This window comes from Ranitomeya variabilis, chromosome 2, assembly GCF_051348905.1.
Source record: "Ranitomeya variabilis isolate aRanVar5 chromosome 2, aRanVar5.hap1, whole genome shotgun sequence".
NCBI classification, from domain to species: Eukaryota; Metazoa; Chordata; class Amphibia; order Anura; family Dendrobatidae; genus Ranitomeya; species Ranitomeya variabilis.
The window spans coordinates 936,966,736-936,990,370 of NC_135233.1; the positions used below are offsets into that span (position 1 = coordinate 936,966,736).

Genomic DNA, 23,635 nt, shown 5'->3' on the forward strand with positions numbered 1-23,635 from the left:
AAATCTACCATAAAGAGAAGACTGCATGAAAGTAAATACAGAGGGTTCACTGCACGTGCAAGCCACTCATAAGCATCAAGAATAAAAAGGCTAGACTGGACTTTGCTAAAAAACATCTAAAAAGCCAGCACAGTTCTGGAAGAACATTCTTTGGACAGATGAAACCAAGATCAACCTCTACCAGAATGATGGAAAGAGAAAAGTATGGCGAAGGCGTGGTACAGCTCATGATCCAAAGCATACCACATCATCTGTAAAACACGGCAGAGGCAGTGTGATGGCTTGGGCATGCATGGCTGCCAGTGGCACTGGGTCATTAGTGTTTATTGATGATGTGACACAGGACAGAAGCAGCCAAATGAATTCTGAGGTATTCAGAGACATACTGTGTGCTCAGATCCAGCCAAATGCAGCCAAACTGATTTGTCGTCGTTTCATACTACAGATGGACAATGACCCAAAACATAAAGCCAAAGCAACTCAGGAGTTTATTAAAGCAAAGAAGTGGAATATTCTTGAATGGCCAAGTCAGTCACCTGATCGCAACCCAATTGAGCATGCATTTCACTTGTTAAAGACTAAACTTCAGACAGAAAGGCCCACAATGCATGATTTATGGAGGGTTTCTCATCCTGGGGTGTACAAGTATTCCTGTTTTTCGTCCTCTTTCGCTTCTTTGTCAATAATAGATCTGGCCTTTGGCAATTCACAGATGTTGGGCCTTGTTGGGGAGGTAACGTATATGGCTAGAACAATATCTGATCATTCCCCCATGAGTGTGATACTTGAGCGCGTGGTATCCTTGCCTGGTAGGGGGTGCATGTGGAGGCTGAATCCGTTCTGACTACACCTTATTGATTTAGATGGACACATGGGGGGGGGGAATTAAGGAATATTTTAAAATTAATGCTGTGTCGGCTTCGGTATTGACGTTATGGGAGGCCATGAAGGCCTGTTTCAGAGGGCTCTGTATTAAGGGGATATCCTGAGTCAAGGCAGAAACAGGCAGGAAGGATCAGATGTTGATAAGAGTTGGATGAGGCTGAGGAGGCATTAACGATCAATCCCCAGAGGCACAGGGAAGGTTAAAGGTGGCGCAGAATAGAGTATGTCAGATGGCAATAAAAACAACGGAACGTAGAGGAGTGTTTCAAACTGCTAAATACTTAGAAGAGGGGGACAGTGCGGGCCGTCTCCTTTCCAGAATAGTGACGGCGCAGAGAGATTCCACGCATATAGTCGCTTTGAAGGGAAGGGATGGGAAGGAGCACACTGGTTGCAAAGCAATTTTGGAAATGATGACGGAGTATTACTCAGATTTTTATAAATCACGGGTACAGCCATCGATGGAGGAGGTGGATGGCTTCTTGACAGAAGTACAGCTTCCCAGACTCTCAGTGGCCGATCGGGGACTTCTCGAGGAGCCGTTGAATTTGGAGGAGCTTGACGCCGCATTGGTCTCTATGCCCAATGATAAAGCCCCGGGGGTAGATGGGATCCCGGGGGAGGTGTATATTGAGATACTGCTTCCTGCCTTACTGGAGGTGTATGCTGCTGGTCTGGTGGAAGGGGAGCTGCCGAGGTCCATGCGGGAGGCAATAATTGTTGTACTGCCAAAACAGGGTAAGGATCCGAGGTATCCAGCTTCTTATCACCTAATCTCATTATTAATGATATCAAAATCTTGGCCAAGATGTTGGCTAACCGTCTTAACAAGGTAATAACGACATTAATACACCGGGACCAGTCCGGATTTATGCCCAATAGTTCTACAGCGTGTAATCTTCGATGACTGTTTCTCAATATGCAGGTAAAGGCGGATAATGTGGGTCGGAGGGTTGTGGTGTCTTTAGACACCGCTAAGGCATTTGAAAGTGTGGAGTGGCGGTATTTGTGGGCAGTCACGAAGGCTATGAGAGGTTCATACGTTTGGTGCAGCTGATGTATGCGTCTCCAAGAGCCTGGATACGGGTAAATGGAGTCTTGTTGGGGGATTTCCCTTTATATAGGGGAACGCGGCAGGGGTGCCCCTTGTCTCCTCTGCTGTTTGCAATTGTTATAGAGCCCTTGGCGGCGGCAATACGGAGGGACAGGGACGTAAAGGGGTTTCGGTATGGAAACTATGAAGAAAAAAATAGCCCTGTACGCTGACGACGTGTTATTGTTCTTGGAAGATGCACAGGAGTCTCTGGAGGCCGCTATGAACAGTATTTCTAAATTTGGGGCTCTTTCCGGATTATCTATTTACCCCTTCCTGACATCTGACGTACTATCCCGTCGAGGTGGGGTGGGCCCGTATGACCACCGACGGGATAGTACGTCATACGCGATCGGCCGCGCTCACGGGGGGAACGCGGCCGATCGCGGCCGGGTGTCAGCTGCATATCGCAGCTGACATCCGGCACTATGTGCCAGGAGCGGTCACGGACCGGCCCCGGCACATTAACCCCCGGCACACCGCGATCAAACATGATCGCGATGTGCCGGCGGTGCAGGGAAGCATCGCGCAGGGAGGGGGCTCCCTGCAGGCTTCCCTGAGCCCCCCACAGCAACACGATGTGATCGCGTTGCTGCGAGGGTCTTACCTCCCTCCCTGCCTGCTCCAGACCCGGATCCAAGATGGCCGCGGCATCCGGGTCCTGCAGGGAGGGAGGTGGCTTCACAGAAGCCTGCTCAGAGCAGGCACTGTGAAGCAGCCTGCACTTCTCGCAGATCGGTGATCTGTCAGAGTGCTATGCAAACTGACAGATCACCGATCTGTATTGTCCCCCCCTGGGGCAAAGTAAAAAAGTAAAAAAAAATTTTTTCCAAATGTGTAAAAAAAAAAATAAAAAAAAAAAAAAAATCCAAAATAATGAAAAAAAAATAAATATTATTCCCATAAATACATTTCTTTATCTAAATAAAATAAAAAAAACAATAAAAGTACACATATTTAGTATCGCCGCGTCCGTAACGACCCGACCTATAAAACTGGCCCACTAGTTAACCCCTTCAGTAAACACCGTAAGAAAAAAAAAAAAAAACGAGGCAAAAAACAACGCTTTATTATCATACTGCCGAACAAAAAGTGGAATAACACGCGATCAAAAAGACTGATATAAATAACCATGGTACCGCTGAAAATGTCATCTTGTCCCGCAAAAAACGAGCTGCCATACAGCATCATCAGCAAAAAAATAAAAAAGTTATAGTCCTGAGAATAAAGCGATACCAAAATAATTATTTTTTCTATACAATAGTTTTTATCGTATAAAAGCGCCAAAACATAAAAAAAATGATATAAATGAGATATCGCTGTAATCGTACTGACCCGACGAATAAAACTGCTTTATCAATTTTACCAAACGCGGAACGGTATAAACGCCTCCCCAAAAAGAAATTCATGAATAGCTGGTTTTTGATCACTCTGCCTCACAAAAATCGGAATAAAAAGCGATCAAAAAATGTCACGTGTCCGAAAATGTTACCAATAAAAACGTCAACGCATCCCGCAAAAAACAAGATCTCACATGACTCTGTGGACTCAAATATGGAAAAATTACAGCTCTCAAAATGTGGTAACGCAAAAAATATTTTTTGCAATGAAAAGCGTCTTTCAGTGTGTGACGGCTGCCAATCATAAAAATCCGCTAAAAAACCCGCTATAAAAGTAAATCAAACCCCCCTTCATCACCCCCTTAGTTAGGGAAAAATAAAAAAATAAAAAAATGTATTTATTTCCATTTTCCCATTAGGGTTAGGCTTAGGGCTAGAGTTAGGACTAGAGTTAGGGTTAGGGCAAGGGTTAGGGCAAGGGTTAGGGCAAGGGTTAGGGCTAGGGTTAGGGCTAGGGTTAGGGCTAGGGTTAAGGCTAGGGTTAGGGTTGGGGTTAGGGCTAGGGTTGGGGCTAGGGTTGGGGCTAGGGTTGGGGCTAGGGTTAGGGCTAGGGTTAGGGCTAGGGTTAGGGTCAGGGCTAGTGTTACGGCTAGTGTTATGGCTAGTGTTACGGCTAGTGTTACGGCTAGGGTTATTGCTAGGGTTAGGGCTAGGGTTGGGGCTAGGGTTGGGGCTACAGTTAGGGTTGGGGCTAAAGATAGGGTTAGGGTTTGGATTACATTTACGGTTGGGAATAGGGTTGGGTGTGTCTGGGTTAGAGGAGTGGTTAGGGTTACTGTTGGGATTAGGGTAAGGGGTGTGTTTGGATTAGGGTTTCAGTTATAATTGGGGGGTTTCCACTGTTCGGGCACATCAGGGGCTTTCCAAACGGGATATGGCATCCGATCTGAATTCCAGCCAATTCTGCGTTGAAAAAGGAAAACAGTGCTCCTTCCCTTCCGAGCTCTCCCGTGTGCCCAAACAGGGGTTTACCCCAACATATGGGGTATCAGCGTACTCAGGACAAATTGGACATCATCTTTTGGGGTCCAATTTCTCCTGCTACCCTTGGGAAAATACAAAACTGGGGGCCAAAAAATAAGTTTTGTGGGAAAAAAAAAGATTTTTTATTTTCACGGCTCTGCGTTGTAAACTGTAGTGAAACACTTGGGGGTTCAAAGTTCTCACAACACATCTAGATAAGTTCCTTGGGGGGTCTAGTTTCCAATATGGGGTCACTTGTGGGGGGTTTGTACTGTTTGGGTACATCAGGGGCTCTGCAAATGCAACGTGACGCCTGCAGACCAATCCATTTAAGTCTGCATTCCAAATGGCGCTCCTTCCCTTCCGAGCTCTGTCATGCGCCCAAACAGTGGTTCCCCCCCACATATGGGGTATCAGCATACTCAGGACAAATTGGACAACAACTTTTGAGGTCCAATTTATCCTGATACCCTTGTGAAAATACAAAACTGGGGGCTAAAAAATCATTTTTGTGAAAAAAAAAAAGAATTTTTATTTTCACGGCTCTGCGTTATAAACTGTAGTGAAACACTTGGGGGTTCAAAGCTCTCAAAACACATCTAGATAAGTTCCTTAGGGGGTCTACTTTCCAAAATGGTGTCACTTGTGGGGGTTTTTAATGTTTAGGCACATCAGGGGCTCTGCAAACGCAACATGGCATCCCATCTTAATTCCAGTCAATTTTGCATTGAAAAGTAAAATAGCGCTCCTTCCCTTCCGAGCTCTGCTATGCGCCCAAACAGTGGTTTACCCCCACATATGGGGTATCGTCGTACTCAGGACAAATTGCACAACAACTTTTGTGCTCTAATTTCTTCTCTTACCCTTGGGGAAATAAAAAAATGGGGGCAAAAAGATCATTTTTGTGAAAAAATATGATTTTTTATTTTTACGGCTCTGCATTATAAACTTCTGTGAAGCACTTGTTGGGTCAAAGTGCTCACCACACATCTAGATAAGTTCCTTAGGGGGTCTACTTTCCAAAATGGTGTCACTTGTGGGGGGTTTCAATGTTTAGGCACATCAGGGGCTCTCCAAATGCAACATGGCGTCCCATCTCAATTCCAGTCAATTTTGCATTGAAAAGTCAAATGGCGCTCCTTCCCTTCCGAGCTCTGCCCTGCGCCCAAACAATGGTTTACACCCACATATGGGGTATCAGCGTACTCAGGACAAATTGCACAACAATTTTTGGGGTCCAATTTCTTCTCTTACCCTTGGGAAAATAAAAAATTGGGGGCGAAAAGATCATTTTTGTGAAAAAATATGATTTTTTATTTTTACCGCTCTGCATTATAAACTTCTGTGAAGCACTTGTTGGGTCAAAGTGCTCACCACACATCTAGATAAGTTCCTTAGGGGGTCTACTTTCCAAAATGGTGTCACTTGTGGGGGGTTTCAATGTTTAGGCACATCAGGGGCTCTCCAAATGCAACATGGCGTCCCATCTCAATTCCAGTCAATTTTGCATTGAAAAGTCAAATGGCGCTCCTTTCCTTCCGAGCTCTGCCATGCGCCCAAACAGTGGATTACCCCCACATATGGGGTATCAGCGCACTCAGGACAAATTGTACAACAAATTTTGGGGTCTATTTTCTCCTGTTACCCTTGGTAAAGTAAAACAAATTGGATCTGAAATAAATTTTGTGTGAAAAAAAGTTAAATGTTCATTTTTATTTAAACATTCCAAAAATTCCTGTGAAACACCTGAAGGGTTAATAAACTTCTTGAAAGTGGTTTTGAGTACCTTGAGGGGTGCAGTTTTTAGAATGGTGTCACACTTGGGTATTTTCTATCATATAGACCCCTTAAAATGACTTCAAATGAGATGTGGTCCCTAAAAAAAAATGGTGTTGTAAAAATGAGAAATTGCTGGTCAACTTTTAACCCTTATAACTCCGTCACAAAAAAAAATTTTGGTTCCAAAATTGTGCTGATGTAAAGTAGACATGTGGGAAATGTTACTTATTAAGTATTTTGCGTGACATATGTCTGTGATTTAAGGGCATAAAAATTAAAAGTTGGAAAATTGCGAAATTTTCAAAATTTTCGCCAAATATTCGTTTTTTTCACAAATAAACGCAACTTATATCGAAGAAATTTTACCACTATCATGAAGTACAATATGTCACGAGAAAACAATGTCAGAATCGCCAAGATCCGTTGAAGCGTTCCAGAGTTATAACCTCATAAAGGGACAGTGGTCAGAATTGTAAAAATTGGCCCGGTCATTAACGTGCAAACCACCCTTGGGGGTGAAGGGATTAATTGGGAGAAGTCTGTGTTGTTGCCCATGGACGCGACGGCTCCTCTGACTCTTGAACCTGGGGTTCCCTTAAGAGTAGTACATGAGTTTAAATATCTGAGCATCGTTGTTTCGGACAAAATAGAGGACTATGTGCGGCTCAACCTGACTCCTTTGCTTGGGAAGTTCCAGCAGAAGATTGGGGCCTGGAACAAGCTATTTCTGTCGGTCGCAGGCAGAGCCAATTTGATCAAAATGATACTTATACCTCAGCTCCTCTACATATTGCATAATGCTCCAGTGTGGCTGCCTCAGAGTAAATTTTATAGGATCAATACTCTATTTAGGGATTCAAATTGGAACATCTGCAAAGGGCAAAGGATGAGGGTGGTCTGGCAGTCCCCAATCCATGGATTTACTATATAGCATCTCAATGCCAGCACATGGTAGGTTGGGGAGGGCCAGAACAAAGCTCTTCAGCGGGAATAATCCTTGAACACGCGGTAGGGAAGGGCCCATTGTTGGCCAGACTTGAAGCAGGTAGATTCAGAATTAACCCCCTAAAATTCCCAACAATAGCTATGATGGGGAAATTATGGCAGAAAATTAAGCAATGGAGGGGAGTAACGGAATTTACGAGAGATATGCCAATTTGGGTTGAACCTAGGTTGGCAGAGCTTATGAGACTACGGGGGTTCGGTCAGTGGAGGCGCATTGGCATTTGGTTTGTGTCTCAGTTGCTTGATGGGGATGTTATTAAAACATTCGAGACACTTAGGACTGAGTTTCCTTTAACCCGGAAGTCATTCTTTCAGTACCTGCAGTTGACACGCCCTAAACTGTCAAAATGAGGTGTCGCGAGTGATTCTGCAGTCAGATAGCTTGTTGAATCTTATTGGGCCTCGGAGGAGTACGAGGGGGTTCATTACCTTGATGTACAGGGGTCTGATGGATACCTTTTTATTGAAGCATCCGTTAAGGATTAAGGAGAAATGGGTGGTGGATGTGGGGCCCTTGTCAGAGTCCCAGTGGGAGTCCATACTTCAATATATCCCCAGGGCTTCCCTGAGTGGGGCTAAAAGGGTGTCACAGTTATACCTGGTGTATAGGATGTACAGGACCCCAGCATGGATGTGGAAGGCAGGACTGAGAGGTGACTCAGAATGTCCCAGGTGTGGTGAGGAAGGCGCTGATCTGCTACATATGATGTGGTCGTGTGCTCGCCTCCAAACCTTTTGGGTGAAGGTGCTTAACTTGATCCAGGAGGTGACAGGAGTAGATGTGGTGAGTAACCCGCTGACTTGCCTTTTGGGCTGTATGGATGATATTGCTACGGATGAATGTGGAAGGCTGACTATCTCAAGATTGTTGTATGCTGCGAGAAAGCTTATCGCAATGCACTGGTTGGATGAAAAACCGCCAGGGAAAAAGGAATTTATCAACAAGATAAATTTTATTTTCCTTATGGAAAGAAACATATACAGTAAGAGAGGTCAGAATACAAAATTTGAAAATGTGTGGGATGGATGGGATTTACCCAGGTGTGGCGTCTGCTGAGTTACTGCAAAGTAGAATGGGTGTTGTTTAGTTGATTCTGGGGGACTCCTACATGTACAGGTGTGTTTTTGTAAAGCTTGTTATCTTTTCTCAAGAGGTGATGCTGTCAGATGGTTGTATTGGATAATGGGCAAGAGATTAGGGGGAGGGAGAGGGGGGTTGGTTAGGGGGTAAGGGTGTTGTTTAGTAAAATGAAAATGTATTATCAGGTCATGTATCTATTGTACGGTTTTTGTCTGGAAATTGTATAGGACTGTGGTAGTGGCGTGTCATATGCTTTAATAAAAAAATACATGATTAAAAAAAAAGAGCAAATAGATTTGCAGGACCCCGGTTCAGTGGCCATGTCAGTATTCCAAGGGAGCGCTGCAAACTGCCTCCTGCAGCGTCAGTTGTGTGTAGCGCCTCAATGATGTCATGCCAGACAAAAGAGGAGCTGTAGATGCCAGTGGATAGGAGGTGGTACACAGGGCTCCCATCTGGCACCCTCAGAATACCGACATAACCTATGGACCAGGCGCCTCCAAATCTATTCACTCATCTCTATGTAAAAAATAAAAAAAAAGTCCATGCAAGGGAAAAATTGTGAGGTTCCTGATCATTTTTGTACATAAAAAAATGCATTTTTACATATAACAAATGGTTTTAGAAAAAACAGTCTGTTATCAACAAATTGCTAAGAAACCATATAGAAAAAGTGGAAATATCAGTAAGCACAAAAGTAAGAATACCAGAGCAATCCTAAAAAGAACCACCTCAAAAGTAGCTTATATAGTGGTCAGTGGACTCTCAAAGTTCATTTTGCATGAACTAAAGTCCTTTTTTTCTGAACAAAGCTTATTTGAACTCTATTTTCCAAAGTATGGTACATCAATGTAATGAATTCAAAATTATTTTTTTTTTACTGTTAGTGCTTGTTGGCTGACAAATTTCATCCCAATGTTCACACATGAAAGGGACCTGTCAGTCAATCAACTAGACCGATGTGGGGAGAAGCCGGCCAGGGTCAGCACCAGAGGAGATCTGTTAGCTATGTTTTCTCTGGGACTCTGGAGCATTTTGGAGAAAATTGAGCAACAAAAAAATGCTGGTTATGGAATATCTCCTGAGATAAGCCTGTGCTTTGGGGACCACAATCCCGCCTGAAGGTCCTTATACTAGGATTAGTTATTTGTATAGTCTTTTATACAATCATATAGATTTTTATTGTTTTTTTCAGCTGTTACATTTTGTCTGATTTTTATTGTAGGTATCCGGTTGTCCTGTCTATTGAAAACCACTGTAACATTCAACAGCAGAGGAAAATTGCTCAGTATCTAAAAGAAATATTTGGGGACAAGCTTGACTTATCTTCAGTTCCACTTGGAGAAAACAAACAACTTCCCAGCCCCCAGCACCTCAAGGGAAAAATACTTGTGAAGGTAATCCTGAGTATAGAGCGCTTTACATTTCTCAACAAGTGCAGTATGCTTTTTATGTTATTGATAGGATGTTTGTGATCACATAATGAAAATTACATTGACTATAGGGGATCACAAACAATACTATGAATATTGTTTATGGAAATTCCGATTCTACACTGATGGCCTCACCTATTGATAGGCCTCATGCTCCTCAGATTGAAGGGGTGGCAGCACCGCAGCTTTTGGATAATGGTTCCTGAATCGGCAATATCCATATACAATATGCCTTTCACTTGTACAGACACAATGACTTGTGAAGGCATTGTATGGGATAAAGCTGAGAGGACCAGTGGTGAAGCATCATGTGTTACTGCCACTTTGCATGGCGGGCTTAGGAGGAGTGAGGTCTCCATGTTTTGCACGCTGATGGCTTATTCATAAGGGGAGACGATGAAGATTAAATTCTGGACACCAGTAGCACTGATACTTACATGGAAACTCTGAAGAGTCTCCAGAATACAAAAATGAAACAGAATATTTCAAGTTTTAATGTTAGCCTACTGACTACAGAACAGCTAGCAGCCCAATTCATCCATAATGTATGGGCGAATCTAAAATAATCAGAAATGTTTTCACTTTGAGAACATATACGTGGTAATGAATTTCTCTGCTAATGAACCCTCAATTGGAGTTGCAAATATCACTTTCATATCTAATAATGAATATTGTAATATGGATATTGCCCCTGTTCATATACAGCAGTGCCTGCGGAGTGAATGTTGTACTCAACTTTATTGTTTATGAAGGCAATTTTAACATGAATAATGCTGTTTGTTACCTTCACAGTATCAGAAATTCAATGTGGTGCTGGAGCTGCTTCTCACTGCTTCCCCTCCATTCTGGGAAGTTACCTCACACATCAGGTGTTGTGGCCTGCTCCCTGCTAGTAGGGTTCATCCCCCTGATGAGGTCTCCTTCACTGCAGCCTGAGATGAGGAGCGAGTTAGGGGTGTGGCCTGCTCCCTGCTAATGGATGTTCAGTAAAGGAGACATTATCAGGGGGCTAGCTGCTCTAGCAGGGAGCAGGCCACACCACTAACTCACCCCTCATCTCGGGCTGCCGTGAAGGAGACATTATCAGGGGGCTGGCTGCTACTAGCAGGGAGCAGGCCACACCACTAACTCACCCCTCATCTCGGGCTGCCGTGAAGGAGACATTATCAGGGGGCTGGCTGCTCTAGCAGGGAGCAGGCCACACCACTAACTCACCCCTCATCTCGGGCTGCCGTGAAGGAGACATTATCAGGGGGCTAGCTGCTCTAGCAGGGAGCAGGCCACACCACTAACTCACCCCTCATCTCGGGCTGCCGTGAAGGAGACATTATCAGGGGGCTAGCTGCTCTAGCAGGGAGCAGGCCACACCACTAACTCACCCCTCATCTCGGGCTGCCTTGTAGGAGACATTATCAGGGGGCTGGCTGCTACTAGCAGGGAGCAGGCCACACCACTAACTCACCCCTCATCTCGGGCTGCCGTGAAGGAGACATTATCAGGGGGCTGGCTGCTCTAGCAGGGAGCAGGCCACACCACTAACTCACCCCTCATCTCAGGCTGCCTTGTAGGAGACATTATCAGGGGGCTGGTTTCTCTAGCAGGGAGCAGGCCACACCACTAACTCACCCCTCATCTCGGGCTGCCGTGTAGGAGACATTATCAGGGGGCTGGCTGCTACTAGCAGGGAGCAGGCCACACCACTAACTCACCCCTCATCTCGGGCTGCCATGTAGGAGACATTATCAGGGGGGTGGACCCTACTAGCAGGGAGCAGGCCACACCACCTGATCTGTGAGGTAACTTCCCAGAAGGGAGGGGGAGCAGTGAGGAGCAGTTCCAGCATCACACTGAATTACAAATATTGTGAGGGTTAAAAATAGCACTGCTCATGTTAACTAAATTGTTTATGAAGGCATGGTCAATAGAATATTTTTTTTCTCCCCACAGTATCCCTATAAAGTCTGTTTTGTTTTTAAAGTTGCTTTCCTAGATATTTGAGGGGGGTTCTCTGCCACATGGAGTAGTTAAAATCTGATGTTTTCACAAATTACATTGGCACTTTAATAGACAACTAAACATATAGTTAAATAGTTGAATATATGGGTGGGAAATGCAAATAGAATCCTATTTCCTTTCTCTCCATAAAGTCACTTAATGGAAGTGTCAGTTTTGCCCAATTTTAGTTGTATTATACTCAGTCCAGGATGCAAAGGCAGCTGCACTTTTCTCTGTAACCCGATAATCTATTAAACTTTGTGTTACACAAATGTCCACATTTTGGAAATATCTCATTTAAAGGGGTTATCCACTTCATGTGTATTTCAACAATGTGCAATTTGATTTTGTTGCGTTTACTAACACTTCGGTATCACAGCAGTTCTCATGCTTTATTTGTCAATAAAACCTTCTTCAGAGGTTGTACTACTGGCCAGATAAAGGGTCCTATGACCAGACCTGCCCATCAGACTCCTGCAATTGAGACAGCTTTCCCAAGTGATGTGTTTTTCAGTTGGAAGAGCCTGATGGACAGGTCTGGTTACTTGTTCCTCCATCAACTTTACTTTTGAGGACAGGAAAGCTGACAACCTTGAAATGTTGTACATTTGATCAATCTCTGTTGTATATTTTATCAGGGAAAAAAATTGCCATATGACCTGGCAGAGGACGCTGAGGAGGGAGAGGTATCTGATGAGGACAGTGCAGATGAGATAGAAGAGGAATGCAAATTAAGCCATTGCTTTGTAAGTGCAGATCTTCTTCATTAGCGTGATGTTATTAAAGTGTCATATATGCCATATACTGTGTACAAGTTGCATGGTTCACTTTTACAAGTATCTGATTTTTTAATAACCTGCTTTGCTCTTCTCCTTTTGCTGTGTCAGGAATCGCAGCTCAGCCCCATTCTGTAGTCTACTAATAACACTGGTGGACAAAAATTTTTTTTTTCTTTCTCAAAAACAAAGCTAACTGGATTTATATATATTTTTCTTGCTGAATTTGAATATACTTTCAGATTTTTTTTTACCAAGCAGAGTTTTTGTGAAACACATTTCAAGTTTTAAAGAGATGTGATATCTGTAATTTGTATGTAACCCTTTCTCATATACAGCACCATGGAATCAATGGTGCTATATAAATAAATAATAATAATATTTAAATACCCTGCTCAAAAAAATAAAGGGAAAACTAAAATTCCTTATCTTAGATATCACTGAATGAAATATTCCCATTGTAAATCTTTATTCATTACATAGTGGAATGTGTTGAGAACAATAAAACCTGAAAATGATCAACGTAAATCACTACTAATATCCCACGGAGGTCTGGAGTTGGAATGATGCTCAAAATCAAAGTGGAAAATGAAGTTACAGGCTGATCCAACTTCAGTGGAAATGCCTCAAGACGAGGAAATGATGCTCAGTAATGTGTGTGGCCTTCACATGCCTGTATGACATCCCTACAATGCCTGGGCGTGCTCCTGATGAGGCGGCGGATGGTCTCCTGATGGATCTCCTCCCAGACCTGGACTAAAGCATCCGCCAACTCCTGGACAGTCTGTGGTGCAACATGACGTTGGTGGATGGTGCGAGACATGATGTCCCAGATGTGTTCAATCGGATTCAGGTCTGGGGAACAGGCGGGCCAGTCCATAGCTTCAATGCCTTCAGCTTGCAGGAACCAGCGACATGAGGTCTGGCATTGTCCTGCATTAGGAGGAACCCAGGGCCAACCGCACCAGCATATGGTCTCACAAGGGGTCTGAGGGTCTCATCTCGGTACCTAATGACAGTAAGGCTACATCTGGCTGTGCGGCCCTCCAAAGAAATGCCACCCCACATCATTACTGACCCACTGCCAAACCGGTCATGCTGAAGGATGTTGCAGGCAGCAGATCGCTCTCCATGGCGTCTCCAGACTGTCACGTCTGTCACATGTGCTCAGTGTGAACCTTTCATCTGTGAAGAGCACAGGGTGCCAGTGGCGAATGTGCCAATCCTGGTGTTCTTTGTCAAATGCCAAGCGTCCTGCACTGTGTTGGGCTGTGAGCACAACCCCCATCTGTGGACGTCGGGCACTCAGACCATCCTCATGGAGTTGGTTTCTAACCGTTTTGCAGACACATGCACATTTGTGGCCTGCTGGAGGTCATTTTGCAGGGCTCTGGCAGTGCTCCTCCTGTTCCTCCTTGCACAAAGGCTGAGGTAGTGGTCCTCCTGCTGGGTTGTTGCCCTCCTACGGCCCCCTCCACGTCTCCTAGTGTGCTGACCTGTCTCTTGGTAGCGCCTCCAGCCTCTGTGTGGGTTGTAGAGTCCGTCTTATGCTACCACGAGTGTGAAAGCACAACCAACATTCAAAAGTGACCAAAACATCAGCCAGAAAGCATTGGTACTGAGATGTGGTCTGTGGTCCCCACCTGCAGAGCCACTCCTTAATTGAGTGTGTCTTGATAATTGACAATAATTTCCATCTGTTGTCTATTCCATTTGCACAACAGCGTGTGAAATTGATTGTCAAACAGTGTTGCTTCCGAAGTGGACAGTTTGATTTCACAGAAGTTTGATTTACTTGGAGTTATATTCTGTTGTTTAAGTGTTCGCTTTATTTTTTTGAGCAGTGTATAATACTTAATGTAGTCAACATTATATGAAATACTGCATACATAGGACATTTCAGTTGCTGATTTACTGGAATATTTTGCTTCTGGGATGTCTCTCTTTCTGGTCCAATAGTAGTCAAGTAGTCAGCAAGGATACTAGGGCTCCACTTGCCTTGGTACCTATGTTCCATTGTAGATAATCTGCTGATATAAGCGCTCCCCATGCTGGACATTGACAGAACCAAGATTTTCTGGGAGGAAATTCAGGTGGGAGTTGAAGAAATGGAGTTTTAAGGACATTTTGCATCCCAGAGCTTGGTATGATTTCACAAGATCACTCACTATATCACCGTTGTTTTCTGCTTTATGATTTCTGAGAAAAAAAGAGAAAGGGTGAGAAAAGAGAAGCATGCATAAACAGGGATCACCAAAAAATGAGAAAAGGGTGATTGAAAAATCATAGAATTTAAATTCAATTAAAAAGGGCCCCAAGGCTCAAGAAACGTGACCAAACAACCCATAATGGAGCTGTGGTCCAATCTATCCATACATGTAAAGTGCAGGAAACATATAATAGTAATTAGAAATAAATAATAACATACTCTATAAGTCTATGTGCACACGTTGAGTAAACGGATGCCGACATTTCTGCACCATTTCTGCATCTCATGGCAGGAAAAATGCCGCTGCAAAAATGTGCGTTTTTGACTGATTTGAGTGATGTTAATGGTGAAAAACGCACAGAGAATTGACATGATGCAGATTATTTTCTGCACCAAATCTGCATGACCCAAATAAGCAACGTGTGAATGACACGTCAGGATTCTCATTCACTTTGCTGCATCAAGATTTGCTAGCAACTCTGCATGGCAAAAACGCACCAAATCTGCAACGTGTGCACAGGCCCTAAGGGGTCGTAACCATGCGATCTATACACTAATAATAATGATGCACTGGCCTATTTGTAGACAAATAAACATAGTAGAAAAACAGTATATTGCCAGCAAAAACAAAAGGAAATATGATGAAAGCTAATAACACATGGCATGCCAGTGTGGGCAAAAACCCTGCACAGCCAATGAAGTTGTAATAGGAGCAAGACCCCACGCGTATCGCCACACAGGAGTGGTTTCCTCAGGGGGCAAATAGGCAAAGAAAGGAGACTTGTAGAAATATATAACTAAATAAACATATGATTAATTAACTGTTATAAGCGACGAAGAATATGGAAAAGGTCTTGCCATCTAGTAAGTGATAACTCACATGTGCGGACATAGTAGCACTAATAAAGTTTATAAAATACAAAATGGCAAACAAGCGCTAGCAGGAAGTCGCAATTAGACCCAAGCACGAATATTAAGCAGGGAACGCTGTAATGAGTGCAGCACAGTAGTTAATACCTGAGAAACAAGGTGAGATTACACCTCGGAGACAGCGTTTATGAACGTAAAGTATTTTGCAGTAATCAAAGTTATAATGTAAAAATACGCACAGAGAGTACGGTTTATGTGAAGACCGGAAGTCACAATGCAGTGTGTCTGGCACAAATACATTGGCCCCAGCATATGAGGCAATAAAGGTGCCGTTAGTGCGCTATAGCACTATTAATGATTTTTCATATGGTTTCAAAAAGATATATATGACCTCAAGTTAAAGTAGGCCAGCAGAAGGGGAGAAATGGAACAAGTGCTTTCTGTTTCTTGACTGAGAAAAGAAGAGGGGACATTTTGATGGACAGCCAGGCCCAGGCCGCTCTTTGCAGTGGATTTGACAGTTCCTGAAATTGTTCATCGTCCATCACCGATCTCATTTGTGGTCCTATAAAAACACCTTCTTTCCATTTAGCATCGCTAACTTTGGGAGATTTGGATTTCAAATGTATAAATGCAGCAGCATTTTTATCAAGGGCTTTTACAAATTGTTTTATCAATCCTAGTTGAATATGCAGTGGAGGTAAATATCCTTTTTGAGGATTCACTAAGGCTGTGTGCAGACGTTGCGTTGTTTTTTCGCTATAAAAATGCATAAAAACCGCATACATTATGCATCCCATCATTTAGAATGCATTCCGCAATTTTTGTGCACATGATGCGTTTTTTTCCACTAAAAAAACGCATCACGGTAAAAAACGCAGCATGTTCATTAATTTTGGCGATTGTTCACGTTTTTTCTGCTATTTAATGCATTGGGAAGCTCCAGAAAAAAACGCGTCAAAAAGCGCAAAAAAAAAGCGTCAAAAACGCAAAAAAAACGCATACGGATTTCTTGCAGAAAATCCGGTTTTGCTCAGGAAATTTCTGCAAGAAATCCTGAATGTGTGCACATAGCCTAAAGGTACATTTGGTAATTTTTTTGTCCAGGAACGAGCACTTCACGTTTTCCAATATAATGAGACTTCGTGTCCCTGCTATCCCATTCACATCAGAAACTGCAGAATTTACTGTGCCCAAGTTGCAATCCAAGCAATAAAGTGATCGCCTCCACAGATATTCCACTTATATTTTTGATACTGGAGTTTTTCTAACAGCTGTTTCATATTTTCGTTTGTCTCTTTCATCTCCGCAGCATACATAACAGTTTACCACCATTTTACAAAAGAGCGGCCTTCAAATTAACTTTTTATGAGTCTATGAACCATCATCACTCATGAGCCCGACGTTGATGTCCAAGGGCCTTCATAATCAAACAAACATAATTACAAAAAATTACGCCTTTTTCTTTCGACTACAATACCTGCATATTCTCACATCTTATCCGAGTAGATTCCAATCTTTGAGTCTGGAACGTAGAGGATCTGATTGAAGTCTAAATCATGGATAAACTTGTTTAAATCTTCTTGAGATAAGAAGTGAGGTTCTGATGAACAAATTGCTTCAAAAGTAGGATCACTTCTCGCATTGCTGTATGCTTCCTCTTCTGTGTGAGTACGGTCAGGTACAAACTTGGAGGGAAAGTGGATGTAAATCTGCGCTGAAAAAGGTCCAACATGCTATAGAAGACTAAGAAAGTTTAGATACGATTTTTATTTGTCAACGCGTTTCAAAGTATTCGAAACGCATTTTAGATTCATCAATGTAAAAACCTCATTAATAAAATGTTATAAAATAATCTGTAGAAAAGAGTTCTGGGGCGATAAAAAACAACAAATGGCATTCTGCATTAGTTCGGTTTTGTAACTTTAACTTTTACAGTAATCCTAGGGTAATTTTACACATTTATCCCGAACAGCATGGTCATACTTACCAAATTATCGTTGGTAAAATAGGTAGGAATGCCCACTTATAATCCGACTCTAAATAAACCTCCCCCTGTCAAGCCGGGGGCAGCTCTGGAATGACCGAACTATAACTGTCTAAATGAACATCGAGGAAGAGGCGGTGGCAACTGGGAGATATATGGGAAGGGCTGTGAGGATAGAGGAACATGTAGCAAACTTTAGTCAGCTGGAAGCTATGTACTTTTGGATACACTCTGCAGGCATAATTTCAGAAGTGCAGGATTACCTTCCATGGAATTTAGTGTTTAGTATCAGATCTCCACTTCAGGTTCATATTAAACATGTTTTTCATGCATATTTTTTCAAAGAGCATATAGGAAGAATATACTTAGTATGATGAATCAGAATAATTTTGTGTACAAACTTGACTTTGATTCTGGGATGCTAGACCCATGACCTTTCTCCTCTTGTGTAGCATTATACCTTCCGGTGCCAAGCATCACTCCATGTGAAACACGAGGACTTTCTTGGCGGCACTGGTCATTTTAGCATGCTAGATTACAGTGGTTTGTTTGTTGCTTTAGATGAAACAAACACAGAATTTGCTTTGATAGAGAAATCGCATTCATTGTTGTTGTTTTTTTGGCGTAGTAGATGAATTAGCCTGGAGCATTGAATGAATCACTTGTTAATGGGTTTTGTGTTAATCCTTTGCAGAGCAATGGGACAACAGAACACCAAGTAGAATCCTTCATAAGAAAAAAACTGGAGTCCTTACTGAAGGAGTCTCAGATCAGGGACAAGGAGGATCCTGACAGCTTCACTGTGAGAGCTTTGCTAAAGGCAACTCACGAGGGCCTAAATGTCAATCTAAAACAGGTAAAAACAGTTGTATCTTACTAGAAAATAATGTAATGAAATTAATGAAAAATTGTTCCAGCTCTGTGAAATTCTCTTCTCGATACAGTCTAAATTATGGCCCACAGGTAACATCCAGCTTAAAAATGAGGCTCTGTACATGTGCTAAAATATCAAAATAGCCCTTATTAACTGATAAATCCCTTGCTGCTCCTTCATAATGAAGATGTCCATTGATCCTCCCAACCAATGATATTTTGTGTTCCTACTTTTTAAATCATTTCTATTGTTAAAGAAAATCAGAAATCTTGCAATTTTCACATTGACTGCTAAACTTAAAAGGGTTGTCCACTACATGGAAGACCCCTTCTCAATCTCTGTGTTTCCCTCTTGTAATATAATAACACTTAGGGCAGAGACAGACTTTAGTATAACTCGTGCGAGAATCGCATCATAAACCTCGTACTGGCTGTCGGCTCTCCTGATCTGAGCTTGAAAGCTGCATAGAAATCCATCACGCTGTCTTGCACAGGTCAGGAGAGGTGCCAGGCCAGTGCGTGCAGTGCGATGCGATTCTCACGCGAGAAGTACGGCAGTCGGTCTCTGCCCTTATACTCAAATTCAGTGTCAGCAATGTTCCCGCGGTGTCGGCACTTGCTCTCCCAGGGATTGCCTGACACTGTTATGCTACGCGATCCATGCTTGCAGTCAGCACTGGCTTAACTCTCCGCTCCTAATAGTAGGGTTGAAACTTAGAAGCGATGCTATCATATAGGTGCACACTATAATGTTTTTAATGACCTGGAATACATTTTTGAAATTTTAACCTATTTTTCTCTAGTGCTGGAATGCAACAAACTGTTGCCAATCTATTGCTACCTTTATCCATGTGGATATTCAAAGGATCAGAAAACAGGAGTCTAGCAGAAGGTTTATTGGCCGCTATGAAAATTCAAAGTGCAGTATTTTAGTTTTTTTTAATATATGAAAATTAAAAAATCTTGAAAGAAAAAGAAATAACATTAAAACCCGAATTAAACAATAGATCCTTTATCTGATAAAACATTTATTTTAAACTCACTGCTTATAAACCAGAGTGATCTCCTGTAATGATACTCGCACCAGAACCCCTAATGCACATGGGCAAATTTTCAGTGTGAATCAACTAGATCACCGTGTGCTGGGATCACAAATACATACTTTTTACATAGTGGCACGCACACTGCTGGAGTTCACTTGGAAAAATCTCAAACTATTCAATGGAACTCAGAAGCAGCCCTGAAAATAAGTCTATGGGAGATGAGGATGAAAATCACATTAATGTTGTCCAAAACTCCAGGAGATTTAGGGACAATTTTAAAGGGTGGCAGCACTTTCAGCCATGACTATCTATCTAATCTATCAAAATGTAATTATGCAAAAGAGGTTGTCCACTACTTTTAGATTGATGGCCTTTCCTTAGGATAAAAAACAAAAAATAGAACAGACTAACGGAATTTCCAAATGCAGGTGTGAATGAAGCCTAAGCTCTTCTTTTCAGGAGATATTTGACCATCTGTAGTTATTAACAAGGGATGTTAATAATACAGTTGACTTCAACTCCATAAACTAGCGCTTACCAATAAATCTTTTCACATACGTGTGCGGTCCTTGTTATTCACGGATAGCACTCATACCTATGACAGTCATTGGGACCGTTCACAATTTTTCCTAGGACCAAGTGGTCCGTGCAGAATTGCGGAGACATGTCTGATATTGATACATCCAAGTATTGGATCAAAATCACCAACGCAAATCCTTGGATCAGTGAAAAACATTTGCTGTCCCGTTTTTCACTGACTGTAGATAGAGGGCAAGGACATTTTTATTTTTTCTCTCATCAGCAAAAAACTGATATAACTCAGGTTTTTCTCTTGCATATAAAAAACCTGACGTCTCAATAAGGTCTTAAAGAGTATTGTTTTGTTTTTTTTCAATTTAGATTCAGTACTCTGACCAGTATCGAACATGCCTTTGCGATTTTGCACAGACCACTTGCTCGTAGGAAAAAATTGGACATGTGAATGTCCCCATAGACTATCATAGGTATGATTGCTGTCCATGAGAGAATCGGATAGCACATGTACAGGAAAAACTGACTTCTGAATAGGCCCCAAGCATTTTATGTCAGGGCCCTTTTTGGGATGATCCACACGTGAATGTTAGCGATGCAGCTGGAGGTGGTGTTCTTGCAGAAACCTGACAAATTCTATTATAAATCAAGGTATAAAAGGTATCTGTGTATAAAAAGCCAATCCGGCATAATAGACGAACGCCGAGATGTTAATATGATCTGATACCATCTACGTTGGTCACATAACGCATCCTCCGGTGGCTGTAGAGCAGTACCAATGCAATTAGATGATTGGGTCATGATGGATGGAGCTCCATATCTAAATAATAAAGGGATAAGACAAACCATTTACATCCAGATTTAGGACGTCTGTGCCATGTTGGGTGATGTGGGCAATGCTGGAGATTTACGTGGCTTTGTAGCGGTATCTGTATACAGAAATAAGCAGATTTGCGCTCTTGGCTCTGGTCTCTGTCCCAGGGGAAGCTTTGTTGCGGCAGCATTCAGATGGCTTGATAACCACAGCATCTGTCTGCACTTTGTCTGTTTGGCTTTTACAGCAGTTGGCAAATTAGCAAATGCGCAAAGCACGGGACTCTGACAAAGCTGGATGTTCGCCATTTCCATTTCACCTTTAGTAATAATTAGGTGATGAGAGATAAACATTTTAGTCATATAAATTATTTGCATTCACTTTTGTATTGTTTTTGTTATCTTTCTTATACTTGTTTGTGACATTTTGCTAAGTGTTCCCCATGAATTCACTTGAAAAGCCAATTTCCCGTTTCATATTTTAATCATATTCACCGCTGAAGCAAAAGGATTTTTAACTGCCTGTCCGGTGCAACTCCAAAGGTGTAACAGGTCAAGTCTAATGATTGCATGGGCCACCCAGTGCAGGAACCTAAGGCGTGTCGTTACCACTGAGTATATTCCCATCTGTTCTCGCACCGTAGTTATACGGATACATCTAGGCTGGGATGTACTCACGGTGACTTTTTATATTATTATTCCAAACCGCACACAAAGTGATGACACCATTTGGCTAATGGCTCCTTCCACAGGGCACAGCGGACTTGAACACAATGTAAGGTTTTATTAGACAAACGGTGCAATAGTTTTTAGACCTTTTAGGCACAAGGAACAGGCGGTATAATCTGATGCCCATTCCTCCGGAACATCAGTTAAGCTATGCTAGGTGGGACTTGACGGGACCGGACTGTATCATCTCCTCCTCCTGACAGCGTAGGGTTAATTTGCATCTGATGCGAGGAGACCCCAAACTGATTTTAGCTAAATGAGACTTTGAGTAGGAGAATCGTACGGTAGTGATAGTGATTTTGGGGAAAAGTCTTCTGACCATTTACCTTTAAACTTTGTAGCCAGAACGGCATAGGACGAACAATAAATTTGTTCTGGTGATCCTGTGTTCAACTCACTGCATAGAGTAAGTACGACTGTACCCACCTCACCTGTGAACCAGGACTAACAGCTTTTAGGGGTTTAATCTAAGGATGTGAACTACACTTCTCTCATTAATGGGACTCTGTCACTAGGTTTTTCCCCCTAATCTGAGAGCAGCGTAATGTAAAGGAAGAGACCCTGACTCCAGTGATGTATCACCTACCAGGCTGCTTGCGGTAGTTTTGATAAGATCACTGTTCTATCTGCTGTAAATCTGCTGTTGTGTAGTATAGTCTCCATATGGATGAGTTTTTTGTAACCCCGCGAACATAACTGATTGGCCGCTTTCAGTTTACATAAAAATGTGCAGTATTCAGAGAGCAGGAAGATCTACTGCAGATAAAATGGTGATTATATCAAACAGCACCCAGTAATGTAAGTTACACATTCCTGGAATCAGGGTCTCTGCCCCTACAGCATGCTGACCTGATGACAGATTCCCTTTAAGAAAACAGATCTCAGCAACAGTAAGGAAATTAGTTTAAGAAAGTTTTAGATTTTTTTTTGCCTTATTTTTTTTTCTTTTAACTTAAAACTGTAACATGTTAGGGGCACAGATGCATGTGGGTACTAGTGCACAAAAGTGCAAATCTTTTGATCAGTATGAGCAGAGAGGTGTGAATAATTATATGTTTAATTTCTCGTTTAGAATTCAGAACCAAAAGATCGGGGTAAATCCAAAAGATCCTCAATGGGCAACATTGGGAAACACAAGGTAAGGAGTCGGCTGTCTCATATTATGTGGGTCACTGTGATTGTATTTTATTGTGAAGTTTGGTCTCATTTGTGAAACTCTTATAGAAGTGCAGGTTATTCTAAGTAGAGTGAAAAAAGGACCTGGATCACAGTGTAAGATTGGTCAATGCGAACTTCTGCTTTGTTATTAGACTTGATAGTTTCTTTACATTTATCACATTGGCGTGTTTGTATGTTTCTTGCTAATATAAACACGTGCACGACATTTTACTTTTAAAGATTTTTAAAATGGAAATTGTTAGAGAATTATCGAGCAGGTTCATATGTTAGTTTTTTCCGATCTTACAAAAGCACAAATATTACAATGACCACGGAATGATTCTCAGTAAGCATTGTGGTGGAATGTACACTACGCTCCTGTTCCGGTCTGAAAAGACACACCATCGAAAAGGAACACAAAAGAAGTCCAAAGATAAAAATTTGGATATTCATTTGTGTCGGTGTACTCGATAACTCTGCCAATGATTCCATCTGAATCACATTTTTCAGAGATTCAGAAGGAACCCCCCTCACTCAGTCAACAATGTAATGTAATGTCTGAATGAAACGTGAATCCTTACATCCCAATATTGCCAAGACCCAATATTTTTCAGCAGAACCCTGCCTACAGCATCACATCGGCCTACCTTTCATAATGCATTTGCATGCCATCTAATCTCAATATGTGCCACCCCTAAATCCCCTTGGTCATGTACATAAAAAAGTCACAATTCAGACCAGAGCAGCTTTTTCTATTGTTCCATGAAATCAGTTCTGATGCTGATATGACCATTTTAGGCATTTTTGGTGGTCGACCTTTGTCAGCGTTGGCACCCTGCCGCTAAGCCACCCTATACGCAGCAAGTCTGTAATGCCTTGTGTGTTCTGACAACGCTCCATTATAGTCAACATCAACTTTTTCAGCAATTTTTACAACAGCAGCTCTTTTGGGATTGGACAAAACAGGGAGCTTTTTACCCATGCCAGTTATTAACTCTTGGGTGCGAATATC

General features: G+C 42.3%; 1 protein-coding gene across 10 annotated transcripts in view; it reads left to right on the forward strand.

The window, feature by feature from the left end:
* The window catches only part of PLCH1 (phospholipase C eta 1), a 366,784-nt gene that overhangs the window by 294,532 nt on the left and 48,617 nt on the right, over window positions 1–23,635 (forward strand). For all 10 annotated transcript variants that reach the window (XM_077290709.1, XM_077290705.1, XM_077290712.1 and 7 more), the window contains 4 exons: window positions 9,432–9,603; window positions 12,273–12,380; window positions 18,171–18,332; window positions 22,538–22,603. In XM_077290709.1, coding sequence (XP_077146824.1) covers window positions 9,432–9,603; window positions 12,273–12,380; window positions 18,171–18,332; window positions 22,538–22,603 — 508 coding nt within the window. The remainder of the gene's footprint in view (window positions 1–9,431; window positions 9,604–12,272; window positions 12,381–18,170; window positions 18,333–22,537; window positions 22,604–23,635) is intronic.